This window comes from Canis lupus, chromosome 2 (assembly GCF_003254725.2).
Source record: "Canis lupus dingo isolate Sandy chromosome 2, ASM325472v2, whole genome shotgun sequence".
Taxonomy (NCBI): domain Eukaryota; kingdom Metazoa; phylum Chordata; class Mammalia; order Carnivora; family Canidae; genus Canis; species Canis lupus.
In genome coordinates this window covers 49,045,287-49,058,393 of record NC_064244.1, presented here as the reverse complement: position 1 = coordinate 49,058,393, position 13,107 = coordinate 49,045,287, and the positions used below count along the sequence as shown (strand labels likewise).

The following is a 13,107-nucleotide window of genomic DNA, read 5'->3' as shown; positions in this document are numbered from 1 at the left end:
CGCCAGGTGATTCTGAGAGAGGCAATCCGGGGAGAATCACGTTTGAAGAGACACTGCTTTAGGGAGTGGGGAATGGCTTGAAGTTTTAAGGCAAAGAAATGGCAAGATCGGAGGAAAATTATAAGAGGATTAGTCTAGAACTAGTGAATAAGTTGAGAAGAGGTGAAGGAAAACTGGTACAGAGACCAGCTGGGAGATAGTGCAGTGGTTGATGCCTTGGGGGGGCGTTGGGGTGGGGGGGTGGCTGTGAGCCAAGAGGGTGACCTCAGAAATGGGGAATTAAGGAGAGAGACAAAAAAAAAAATAAGGAGAGAGACAATAGACACCAAATAAGATAAAACATCACAGAGTTTGCTCACTGACCGAGTAGGGGTGAGGGGATTTATTATTTACCGACTCACTGACCCTTAGTAACTAAAGCATACACAGGGGGTTTGACTTCTGGGTTAGGACGCATTTCCCCCTTGTGCTCAAACTCCATTAAATCGGTGTGGATGATTAGTGTCCTTACTGCTGCAAGTGTGAAGTTGATTTTTGTTAACCTGACTGGGGAACCTTTATTTGCTAAACCAGCAATTCCAGTGTAAAGGCTCAGACACTTTATGCTAACAAGAGTCTATTTCACGAATTTTAGTATTTGTTTATGTATAAATACATGCATAGATAGACAAGCAATATACATATATGCATGTATGTATATAGACAAGCAGTTAAATATTCTTCGTGCCAGTTTTGCTTTTTTTAAAGTCGTGTCTTGCAGAGCAGAGGAAATAAATGGATATAGTTGCTGCTCTCGAGCTGTACTTTATGTAGATAGCCTTTTAGAAGAGACGCAATTAAACTTTCAAGGGCTGAATATTTAAAGGACGGCTTTTAAAGGTGATCCTAATGGAAAATCATTATTTAACTATTCAGGATCCGTGGAGCAGATAGATGTTAGGGTGATATTTTATCAAGTGACTTTAATGAAACAGAATTGTAGTAATCCTAAAATACACCTTGCCTGGTGATCCCTGTGATAATGAACGCCCATGCCAATAAAATTGATCTTAGGTGTGTGTTTTTTGTTTTTTTTTTAGGATTTTATTTATTTATTTGAGAGAGAGCAAGAGAGTGAGAGAGCTTGAGGTGGGGGAGAAAGGGAGAAGCAGACTTCTCACTGAGCAAGAAGCCCAATGCGGGGCTCGATCCCAGGACCCCGGGATCATGCCCTGAGCTGAAGGCAGACGCTTCCCTGATGGAGCCACCCAGGTGCCCCTTAGGTGTGTTTTTTAAGTCTTCAATTGTTGATAAACAACATACTGGTGTCACAGTTACAAATCAGAAAGAAATAAGGTCCAAAGTAATAGATAAGTCATGAAATGTTGGCTAATTTAACTCATGAGTTCTTACCAAAGCCTTTGCCCGAGTAGGTTTTACAATACCAAGTAAAGTTAACGAATGCACAAAATGGACACATCCTCACTGACTTGCCGCTCCAAGTGCAAGCATGAATGAAACACCGCCTTGCTTTCTCCTAGTTCACCATCTAAATAAAGCGACAATAAATTTCCCTCAGGGTCATCTTAGTTTAATTTTCTCTCAGCTGGGAAACATTTGTTAAGAAGGCCCTAGCAGGGTGAAGGTCATTGGGTCTGTTCAAAGCATAAAAAGGCTAAGTTCAACAGGCAACGGGAGAGCCTTTGTCTAGATCCCATACCACCTGGCATTTTGGGGCTAATATGAGACTGTTATTTAATCTGGTGTGAGTCAGTACTGTGTCAGTTGTTTATGGTCCTTACGCAACAGTGTTAGTACCACCAAAGGACCACCAGCACCTACCCAGTTCTGGCCACACAGACCAGAGAAAATGAACACCATGTATGTGGACTGTCATGTGGCCCCCCCTTGCCAGCCACCCAACATTATTTCCTGTAGTTGGATTTTTGGTCCCTCTTTTCTCTTCCATGTTTACTCACTGGTAATTCAATGGGTTAGAGCCAAGTGCTGACACTTTGGGGATTCTGTACCTTTGGGACCCCATGCATTTCATACAGAAAGCGATCTAGTCCATGGTCACAACCCTCACCTCTAACATGAGCTAAACGAAGTTTCTAAAGCATGGGGCACTGGGAAGTCTTTACTTCCCAGCAAAGACTTGGAAGTGTTGAGAAAAGGTACAAAGTGCTGGGTAGAGCTCTACCTCTATTCCCACTGGGCCCAACAACCCAAAGTAGGCATTCTCCTACAGATGGGTCAAAGGAATCTGCTCTGGGTTGAGTTATGTCTCCTCAGCCCCAAATCCATCTGTGAAGTCCTAGTTCTCAGTACCTCACAAGGAGATCTTATTTGGAAATACGTTGTTGCAGGTGTAACAGGTATAACTAGTTCAGTTAGTATGAGGTCCTACTGAAATAGGTTAGGCCCCCGAATCCAGTTTGACTGGTTTCCTTATAAAAAGAGAAAATTGAGGGCAGCCCGGGTGGTTCAGTGGTTCAGTGCCGCCTTCAGCCCAGGGTGTGATCCTGGAGACCTGGGATCGAGTCCCGTATCGGGCTCCCTACAGGGAGCCTGCGTCTCCCTCTGCCTGTGTCTCTGCCTCTCTCTCTCTTTCATGAATAAATAAATAAAATTCTTAAAAAAAAAGAGAGAGAGAGAAAATTGAGACCCACACACAAACACGGGGAGGAGGACACGTGAAGATAAAGACAGAGATGGATCAACAGGGAACAACCACCAGGAACCAACAACCAGGATTGTCAGCAAACCACCAGCAGCTAGGAGAAAGGAACAGATTTTTGCTCCCAAACCTCAGAAGGCACCAAGCCTCCCTACACCTTGATCTTGGATGTGTAGCCTTCAGAACTGTGAGACAAGAACTTGGTGATGTTTAAAAGCCACCCAGCGTATGGTACTTGGTTACTGCAACCCTAGCACACTAAAATAGAATTGTTCGCTCATCCTTTCCTTTGATGGACAGCATATTCTTTTGGCACACACATGGCTCCCCTTTGATTATTTGACCAGTGAGAGTTAAAATTTTTAAAGCAAAAACACCTGTAATAGAAAGAGAACATATAGGACAGAGTGGGTGGCTTGGCATGCCTGCCAACCAGGCCTCTTGTACTAATAAGGCCTCCTCCATCGTGTGGATTAAGAAAGCTGTGAGGGCTGCCTCCATGCTCACCAAGCACTTTCATACTCTCCCACCCCACGTACTGGCTGCTATCTCAGCCCCAGTGTGAAAAGGAAGCATTACTGAGTGAGCTGCGAAACTGAATTCTCTCTCTCCCTGCTCTCCCAACTTCCTAGCAAACAGAACAAGGAACACACAAGAACCAGCTAAAAGTGGGACTGGAGAAAAAAGAGTGGAAAAAAAAAAAAAAAAACAACCATGAGAGATAGATAGAAGCTGAAAAGGAGAGTGAACTAGGCATGGTTGGTCAGAAAACTAATTGCTGGAAGAAAAATCTGAAATCTCTGGCTATGAATATCCATGATATTCAATATATTGTTCTCCGAAGCCATTAGGAAATTAAGATTCTTCTTGTGGCTGTAGTATGTTCATATCTCAACAAATTATCTCTGGAATTCAAACTTCATGCATAATACTTATTTTATTTTTTATATCTTAGTTCTGTAACCATAGTCTGTGTGATTCCGCCTGAATTAACACAGAACACTGGAATGATGAAGCCAGAAGACAGGTCATTTGGTTCAGCGCTCTCCCTGAGGTGGACCGAGAATGTAACAGGCCTGTCCTCTGTCACACAGCCTGTTTCAGAGCTAGGCCAAAAAATTTTACAAATATGACATAATTTAGGGATCCCTGGGTGGCGCAGCGGTTTAGCGCCTGTCTTTGGCCCAGGGCGCGATCCTGGAGACCCGGGATCGAATCCCACATCAGGCTCCCGGTGCATGGAACCTGCTTCTCCCTCTGCCTGTGTCTCTGCCTCTCTTTCTCTCTCTGTGTGACTATCATAAATAAATAAAAAAAATTAAAAAAAAATGACATAATTTATGAGGAATATGGTTTGATTTATACAAATACTTTTTTAAAGATTTTATTTATTCATGAGAGACAGAGAGAGAGGCAGAGACACAGGCAGAGGGAGAAGGCTCGATGCAGGGAGCCCGATGCAGGACTTGATCCTGGGATCATACCTTGAGCCAAAGGCAGATGCTCAAACACTGAGCCACCCAGGCATTGCATGAAGAACATCTTTCTAAACCACTTTGGAACCCTCACTTACCCATATTAAAGTATTAAAGAAAAAGCCTTGGGGCGCCTGGGTGGCTCATTTGGTTGAGCATCTACTTCTTGATTTTGGCTCAGGTCATGATCTCAGGGTCGTGAGATCGAGCCCCACATTGGGTTCTGTGCTGGGAGGAACCTGCTTGGATTTCTCTCTCCCTCTCCCCCTCCCCCTTATGCTCTCAAAAAGGAAGAAAAAAAAGTCTTTTGATAGTCATCTGGGAAGCCTCAACCTAGAAAATTCTTCCAAATGTAATATAAAGACCTACGATAAGCATAAATTAATTTCAACCCAAGTCTTTGAAAAATACTTGATGGATAAATTTATTTTTCATATTAAGTATATCAAGATGTCCTGAATTTTGCAAGTCTTGTGAATAATTATGTGAACGCTAATCTGAATTCATAATAGTGTAACGGTGTGCTAGTCAGTCTCAGTGCTTAGTGTCTGTCCACTTACTTGGTCCTTACGACACCGTATGGTTCAGTCCCATCTGCTATTCACCCCATTGTCTGACGAGAAAACTGAGGCAGAGAGGGTGACACCATTTGTAAAAGGGCTGGGCTGAGATCTGGGCACAGGCCAAGTCTGCGTACCCACGCCAGTGCACCTGCCTCACCTTTGCCGCCCTGGGAAGCCGTGTGTAGCTCAACATGCACGGGTTCCTAGCAAGTGGTAAAGCTGGGATTTGATCCCAGTCTCAGCTGATGCTAGAGGGTCCTGGCTCCTCGGGGTTGCTCCTTAGCCCAGAGGGGGTACTCCTCTCTTTGTCCTCAAGATGTGCGTGCTTCATGGACCTAGCACCAGGCCAGGGAGCCACAAGCATGGGTTCCAGGCTTAGAACAGCCTTGGACTGGAGAGTTGTGCTCTAGACACTGGGAGCCATGGCCCTGGCCCCACAAACCCTCTCAACCACCCCGCGGGGAGCAGCACACTGAGACTACAGGGGAGGAGAGTGAGATTCACACAGTGAAGTGGTTCCGTCAAGGTCACGGAATGGGGTTCTCTGCCTCAATGCTCAGTCTCCACATGTCCTGAACCACCTTGCCTCTGAAGTCACTCGGAATCCTCTGAATCTCTTCCAATACAAAACAAGACAATGGTGCTAAGTCCTAGGGATTCTTCAAAGGTGTCTCAGAAGTCATTTTAGAAAGGGAGTCCAAGGACACTGAGCCTGGCAGCCGCCTATCCCTGAGGTGTGCACACATGCATGCACGTGGGCGCACACACACACACACACACACCCCAAGCAGGGCACAGCACTGCCACTTTTGATATGCATTTTAAGTCTGATTTTGCACGTTTAGTTGGAAAGAAGATTCTGCTGCTAAAACACAAGTCAAGAGACCATTCTAGGAAGTGACCTTTGAGGCCTTTCTTAGTTTGAATAGTAAGGAGAGGATCAGCCCCATAAGGGGACAGTTACTGTGGTTCCTCAAACCAGGTAGGAGAGACTTGGGATCCACCTGGCTGGCTGTGTCCAGAAGACATCAGCTGCCTTCAAAAGAAAAGGAGGTGCTGCAACTTTAGCTGATGTAGACACAGTTTGGGAAGGGGGTTTTGATGACGTCTGTGACAATGGCCCTCTGACCTGGGGCCAGCTGATGAGAAACACGGTGGGAGTTTTCATCTCTCCTGGCCACCATCCCTTGAGGGCGTCACTTAGGGATGAAGGGGTGTAAGCAACTCTGGCTTAATCCCAACTGTCTGGTTTTCCTCCTCTTTTTCCCCTGGCTACCTGCAACCCAGACTCCCTCCTCTGGCCCCAAAGCCAGGTGATAAACAGGAAAGGAGTGGTCTGTGCTGGTTGGGAAATAAGTCAATTCATTTACTCCTTCAGGTCTTGCCATTGCCCCACCTATGTTCCTACTCAGAGCAAAGTACTGGTGTGTAGGTGATAGCTGTCAGGCTGGCGTCTTGATGAATGCATGGAGAGCTGGGGGTTCTGTTTGCCCAGCCCTAGAGTTCACACCCCTTTCACTGAAAGCTGTGTGTGTAGAAAATAAGGCCAAGTGTCCTTATTCACGGTGATGGTGATCATAACTTTTTACAAGATACTGAGCTATATTTTACCCACCATAAACTTCATCATTCCGAATGTGCCATTCAATGATTTTTTTTTTTAGTAACTATATAGTTGTACAATCATCATCACCCCATTTCAATTTTGGAACACTTCAGCACCCCAAAAAGTCACCCCAAGGCTCATTGGTAGTGACCCTTTGTTCCCGCTCGCAGATCTAGGTAATCACCAATCTACTTTCTGGTGCATATAGATGTGCTTTTTTGTGAGCATTTCATGTAAAAGGAATCACATGACACGTGGCATTTTGTGACTGGTATCTTTGAGTAAACTCTTCTTGCAATTCATCCATATGTTAGTGTGTTTTAGTATTTCATTCCTTTTTACATAATACCTTTTTAAATGGCAGCATTATGTAGAGGAAGGATCATGAATTTCAGAAGCACACAATGTGGGGCCGAATCAGAGGCCTTAGTTGTGCAACTTTGGGCAAGTTTCTTAACCTTTTTGAGACCTAACAGTAAGAAGAAGGATAATAATTCTCCGTCTGAGGGTTAGTCTATGAATTAAGTGGCAAGGGATGAGTGCTCAAGAAATCCAGTCTTTGTGTCTCCATTCCCCAGGAACCTTTGCTTTTTTTAACCCTGCTTCAGATTTTAAAGTGAATGCTACAGGTCCCCTACTAGCTTTCACGTCAAGCTTGACATGAGAGCCAACATAACTAGCAATGTCAGGAACGGAGTTCCACCAAGGAGAATCACATCCTTCATTAATGAAAACTAGATGGAAAGAAGCTAAAGGGATTTCCTTTAGTTATAATGCTGTCATTTTTTTTTTTCCAGAAAGAAGGTTGAATTGTGTTCATTATTTTAAGGAGGAAATACTTCAGATTCTATTCTAGAACATTGTACGGAGTTGGCCTTACATTTTCAAGGCTCAAAGAACAACACTTTTTCCCACTAAGACTTACAGAACTGTTCCCAATAACATCAACCTTCAGGAAACACAAAACTAAGTAGCAAATGGCTACCAACCCCTGAGTATATAAAATCCATCTCAAATCCTCAAAACTCAAGTTTGAGCCAGTAGTTTCAGACTCCTTCTTTCCCAAAACTTTGGAAGAACCAAATTTTGTGTGTGTAGTAAAATAGACTAAATTGAACTCCTTGTTTCTTTCTCTGGTCTATCTTCTGTGATTAGAACATGTCATCAATTTGCATTTCCCCTTAGAGGGATCCTCAATATACATCATACTGCCTTGGACACAAGATTGACAAAGCTGCTACTATTTAGCTCTGCGCATAAAATTTCCTGTTCTAAATCTGTTTTCCCTTCTGAATCATTGTTTCCCTACAGTTTTTATTCCACCACTATCCCCCTTTGTGTTTCTGATTGTTTTACCTCCCTTATTGTCTGGGATTTATCACAGCTGCATTTCTTCCGTACGTTCCTTAAACACTGACTCCCTTTCCACCTCCTTAAACACTGAATCCCTTTCCACCTCCTAGATGGAATCGCAGATTCACTTCCTGTTAGGCACAGTGTGACAGTTAAAACAGAAAAGGATAAAGCTTCTAAATATTTCTACCAAATGAGATAGGTTTGTAATACACTTTATGTCTCATATCAAGGGCATTAGATACTATATCTTTTCTCATGATATAAGACGCCACTTGTTAAGTGTAGTTATTGAGAAAGGCAACATAGGGCTTTCTACTCTATATATACCAATAGTGGTCACCATACATATTATTGGCATTATATATATTGTTGGCATTAAAGATGGCAAAGAGTGATTCTTTCAAATGCATACGTGAGATATAATTCCTATATGTGATCAATCTGCAACATTTTCAGTTTAGCCTATAAGACTTGCACTTTGATTGTAATCCAGACATACACAGATAAACAGATAAAGGTTGTATCCAAATGGAATCAAACACTTAACGTATTTCCATAAGGATTCCTGTGTTTTCTCGTTCTACATTCTTATTTGAGTATAGTGACTATTGACAAAAACCCATGACTAACTTCTTTCCTGATATTGAGAGAGCAGGAAAAAGTAGAGGGGGATCTCAGAAGAGAAGTTTTTGCTCACTACATCAGCATCTAAATTAGGACAGGGAATCCATGAGGGTGATAAAATAAATACAAAATAATGGGGAGGAGCACATCAACAGCCTAGGTTTAGTTGGGTTTGTGAATTTCCCCAATCTTCACAAAAATGTTCTTCTGTTAAAACTTTCCTCTTATACAGTACAATGAGGAGAGTAATTTATATCCAAGACTTTATTTTAGGGATTTTATTTTAAATGGTATCACAGGAATTTATCTCACGGTATAAATAGTTGAGTACATCTAGGATTTAGCAAAGATTTTCTCTCTACTGAACTAGCCTTTCGTGCAGGAGATGTTTAGCAGCAGATGACAAATAATCTTGAGGTGTGATGACTTAACTTCATTTTGACAGCCAAACATTCCGCAGAAAAATCTGAAGCACAGAGTTTCAATATGTGGACGGCATATTGAAAGTCAATTTTTAAAAAATCACTTAATGACCCCAAACTTGAATCTACATATATATTCAAGGATCACACAACCTTCAGATTGTAATTTGGCATGAGATTAGTCTTTCTATGGCTCTCAAAAGAATCCTGATCTCAGGGTGATGAGTTTAAAACTTCAGATTTGCAGAGATCACCTCTGAGGTCTCTGCCACCATAAAGAACTGTCAGCCTCCATGCATCATGTGTCTGAATTACCAAATAATGCCAAAGAGTCTCCTACCCCGAGATGGCAGCAAGTTTTTGGTGTGCCTGCCGGGCCATTTCACAGCCTTTGGTTCTTGTCTTGTGCATTTCCGCCCGGAGTGAGGGGCAGCTGACAGAGACGTCCCCGATAGAAATGACCAACTCCCGATACAGGGCCACTTGCGTGTTGAACTCCTGGACAAGCTGGAAAAGAAGTGAATGGCTTTCACCAACGTGTCGTATTCTGCTGTACACAAACAGGGGTGTTCTGTGACCCTGTGGCCAACTAAATAAGTCTCCAGCTCAGGAGCCCACACTCCACTGCTCAAAGATCAAGGCACAAAGGTGGGAAGTTTCTCTTTGTCCAAGGCAAGTGTTTATTTTTCATCGTGCAGTCCGAGCGTGGAAGCTCTATTTCCGGATCCACCCCCACCCCCTCCACCGGTCCCTTAGACTCAGTTTCCCCTAGACAGCGAGAGCATATGCCACTCCCAGGTCCCTAGAGCTCGAGGATGGGAACTCTCACGCAGAAGGCTCCCTGGCACCACAGCTAAGAGAGGGATCTGAAGTTGCGAGGGGATAGAGGCCCAAGACAGGTTGTCACAGGGAAACTGGGCACCTCCTGCCAGGCCACTGAAGCCCAGACTCTGGCTCCGGAGCCTGCCGGGAAGCCCGGCCACAGCCTCTGCGCTGCAACCTTCGTCCCCTCTGCAGCGCCCCGTGTGCTCTGTTTGGGTTTATTTGCTGCCGTCTCCCCACAAATCAGCACCTCCACCTTCCCATCCCTTCCCTCCCTGGTGGAGCAAGCCACTTCACCGTGTCTTTCGCATCCCCCGTCCCCCCACCCCCCCACCTCCGAGGGGGTAGAGGCATGACTTACAGCCGCTGACCCCAAGACCCTGGCCGTGGCACTTCTTTGCGGGGCCATCGCGACCCGGGTTGTCACCCCGCATCTGGGGACTGCAGATTTAAAAATAGTGCCTGTGCACGTGATCGGCATGGAGGAGCCGAGGGTGGGGGAGTGGCTGGCAGTCAAGCAAACGACTCACAGACAAGATTTCCCCCACCTTCCTCTCAAAAAAAAAAAAAAAAAAAAAAAAAAAGGCGCAGTTTTCACCTACCATCTTGCAGTCGTCCAGGGCTCGCTGGGTTTTGTGGGCGCTCTCGGAGCCGCTGCCCCTGCGCTCCCAATCTCCGCTCTGCAGCGGCGGCTTGCTGATCTGGAAGATCGAGGAGCGGGTGGACCGGCCGGGGCGCTTTTTGCGCCCATTCGGTGCAGAACTCATGCATACACATCCACCAAGCCGAAGCCGCTGGTGCAGTGCGCCCCGGCGCGGGCGGCCCGGTCGTTGCCCTGCGCGCCGCCGCCGAGCAGCCGCCGAGCAGCCTCCGAGCAGCCGCCGAGCAACCACCGAGCAGCCGCCGAGCAGCCACCGAGCAGCCGCCGAGCAGCCACCGAGCAGCCGGAGCAGCCGGAGCCGGGAGGCGAGGCGCGGCGCTCACAGGCTCGGGGCGCGCTGCGCAGGCGGGTAACCTTGAGCCTGCGGGAGAGCCGGGGGAGCGGCGGCGGCGCCGTGCAGCATCGCCTCCACCGGCGGCGGCGGACGGGCTCGGTCAAGTTCTGCTCAGCAGCATCGCCCGGCCTGTCCCGGGAGCTGGGCGCCGGCGCGGGCTCGCACTACCTCCCCCTCGGCATGGACCGCGAGGCTGGGCGAGGAGGAACGCGCCGCCAGGCGGTTCTGAGTTTCCATTCAGATGGGCGAGCAGCTTTCAAAGCCTGCGCTGCAAGGTGGGGGTGGGGGGTGGGGGGTGGGGTGGGGGGACGAGTGTCGCTCTGGCTCCGGTGTCCTCCCGCAGCAGCGCAGCGCCGCTCCGTCGTCTTTCCCCTCCCTCCCCGCGTCGCCAGGCCTGGAAGGGCTGGCGGTACCCCCCCACCCACCCGAAGCAGGCACCCGGCTCTAATAGGCTGCCTTGATCCCCCGTCTCTACGGGCTCGTCTGCTCCAGGATCCCAAATGAATCCGTGGCGGGACTGGCGGACGCAGGGAGTCGGGCCGCCTGACGTTGTGCGCTGCCCCGCACATTGATAGGACGGGAATACTAATGTGATCCGGCCGGAGAACCCCCCCTCCTGCTCCCTCCACAGTTTATGCACTTATCCAATCAAATCCCCGGGAACGTCAGTTGCAATATTACTTCATCGGCTCTATTCTTAGAAACGAAAAGTGTCATCAGAGTGGAGCACATTGCCACATGCTGGGACCTAAACACGGATCAACCTGTGTGCGTCTAAGGCCCCGGGGCCGTCGGAGAGCCTCTGGGGGCCGCGGATAAGCAAGGCCCAAAGGGAGGGGGCAGCGAGGTTTTTGAGTCCAAAGGAAGACCTCTTGATGACCTAAAAGGAAAGCTTTGTTGCCCTCAGTGGGTTGTTGCTGTAGTTCTGCTTTTTTATTTTGTGGGGCACATGCGGGGAAGGGGACTGGGAGCCAGTAGGGCAGAGCGCACAGAGGGATTCAAACTAGCCCTCCTCCCATTTTAACCAGTAAAGTTGCTGGCCTTGCGTTCCAGGGTGTCCAGACCGGCGCGCTGAGGGTTTCCCATGAGAGCCAGCAGGCCTCCCTCAGGCATTCAGAATGACCAGTTCTTTCTGGGCTCTCAGTGAGCCAGAGGCCAGGGTGGGGGGTTGGGGCCCAGGAGAGTGGAGGGGATGCCTGAGTGAAGGGTGATGGCAGTGAGCTCGGGCCATTGAAGTCCACTTTTACCACTGACACCCTAAGGTCCTTAGGGGAAGGAGAGTTGGCCCTCTGCCCTGTGATGGGAGAATACTTGTTCCCATGAATAATTTACTTGGAGGCATCGGATAAAGAGGTCTACCACCGAGGAACCGATGATGGGTGGCAAGGCCTCAGGAAGAACAAATCAGAGGTTCCTGGTCAGTGTCTTAAGGGGACATGGAGAGTGCACAGACAGGGAGAGCCAGAAATAGGAAGGCTGAAACCCATAAGGGCAGGGGGTGTCCCTAGGATATGTGTGTGTGTGTGTGTATACACACACTTATATATATATATATATATACATATATATATATATATATACACTTTTTTTTTTTTTTACAAGGCTGGTAAACACAACAGAGTGGTATAAGAAAGATATTTGGTCTTTGTCCCCAGTTCCCGTCGTAGAGCTCCTAATACCCTTGGCATCTCCTGAGTGATAAGGGTGATTGGAGTCTTTGGTCACCAGAAAGACTAAGAGCTGGCTAGAGGTTTGGAGCTGTCAGCCCCACCTCCGACTTCCCTGCAGAGGAGATTGATGTAATTGTGAGCAGCCAGTGACTTTATCAATCGTGACTACATCATGAAACCTCCATAGGAACCGCTACACAGTGGGATGCAGGTTGTCGAAGGTGTGGAGGGGCTGAGGAGGTGGCAAGCGCAGGGAGGGCACAGAAGCTCCGCACGCCCCCCCCCCCCCAATACCTTGCCCTGGGCATCTCTTCCTTCATCGCATTCTTTACAGTCAACTAGTAACGAAGGCTCTACCCAAGTTCAAGTGAAGGGGGGTTTGTGGGAACCCCTGAATGGATGTCAGATCTGATAAGAGTGGGAGCAATCTGAGGACTTGGTACTTGTGACTGGTCTCTGAAGTGTGGACAGTGTTGTGGGACAGAGTCCTTAACCCGGGGCTGGGTGGGGAGCAATGCTGACTCCAGGTAGTTAGTTGCAAAATGGATATAAACTGTAGACCACCTGTTGGTGCCGCAGAGTTGAGGAAATAGTGGTGAAGTAGAAAACCCTAACAGGTGGACATCTGGATGGATGTTCGGTGGTATTTGTGTAGCATTTTTACAAAAGATTGAGAATCAGTTTTCCCGAGGAGTGGGAAGCAGGAGGCATTAGTGTCCACATTGACCTTGGGGTGCTACCCTCACCCCAGGTGTTTGGATGACTTGGAGATCGGGGTGGGGAGACCTCGTGTTGGCAGAGTCTCCCCAACGGAGGAAGATCGCTGCAGAGAAGATGCAGACAGGCTAAGGGGACCTTCAGGAAGAATGGGCAATGCTCATTTGTAAGCTGTTAAGTCTTGTGATATAAACCTCC

General features: G+C 47.4%; 1 protein-coding gene across 3 annotated transcripts in view; it reads right to left on the bottom strand.

Moving 5' to 3' along the window:
• LOC112660055 (regulator of G protein signaling 7 binding protein) overlaps window positions 1-10,470 on the bottom strand; it is a 102,791-nt gene extending 92,321 nt beyond the window's left edge. Inside the window, exons 1-2 of one of the 3 annotated variants that reach the window (XM_035713479.2) lie at window positions 10,130-10,470; window positions 9,046-9,212 (exon numbers count right to left, since the gene is read on the bottom strand). In XM_035713479.2, the coding sequence (XP_035569372.1) occupies window positions 9,046-9,212; window positions 10,130-10,294 (332 nt within the window). In that variant the 5' untranslated portion in view covers window positions 10,295-10,470. Of the gene's footprint in view, window positions 1-9,045; window positions 9,213-9,888; window positions 10,001-10,129 lie in introns of those variants that run through there. The other 2 variants (XM_025447380.3, XM_025447381.3) reach the window with 2 other exon arrangements.
• Between the last annotated feature and the right edge of the window lie 2,637 nt (window positions 10,471-13,107).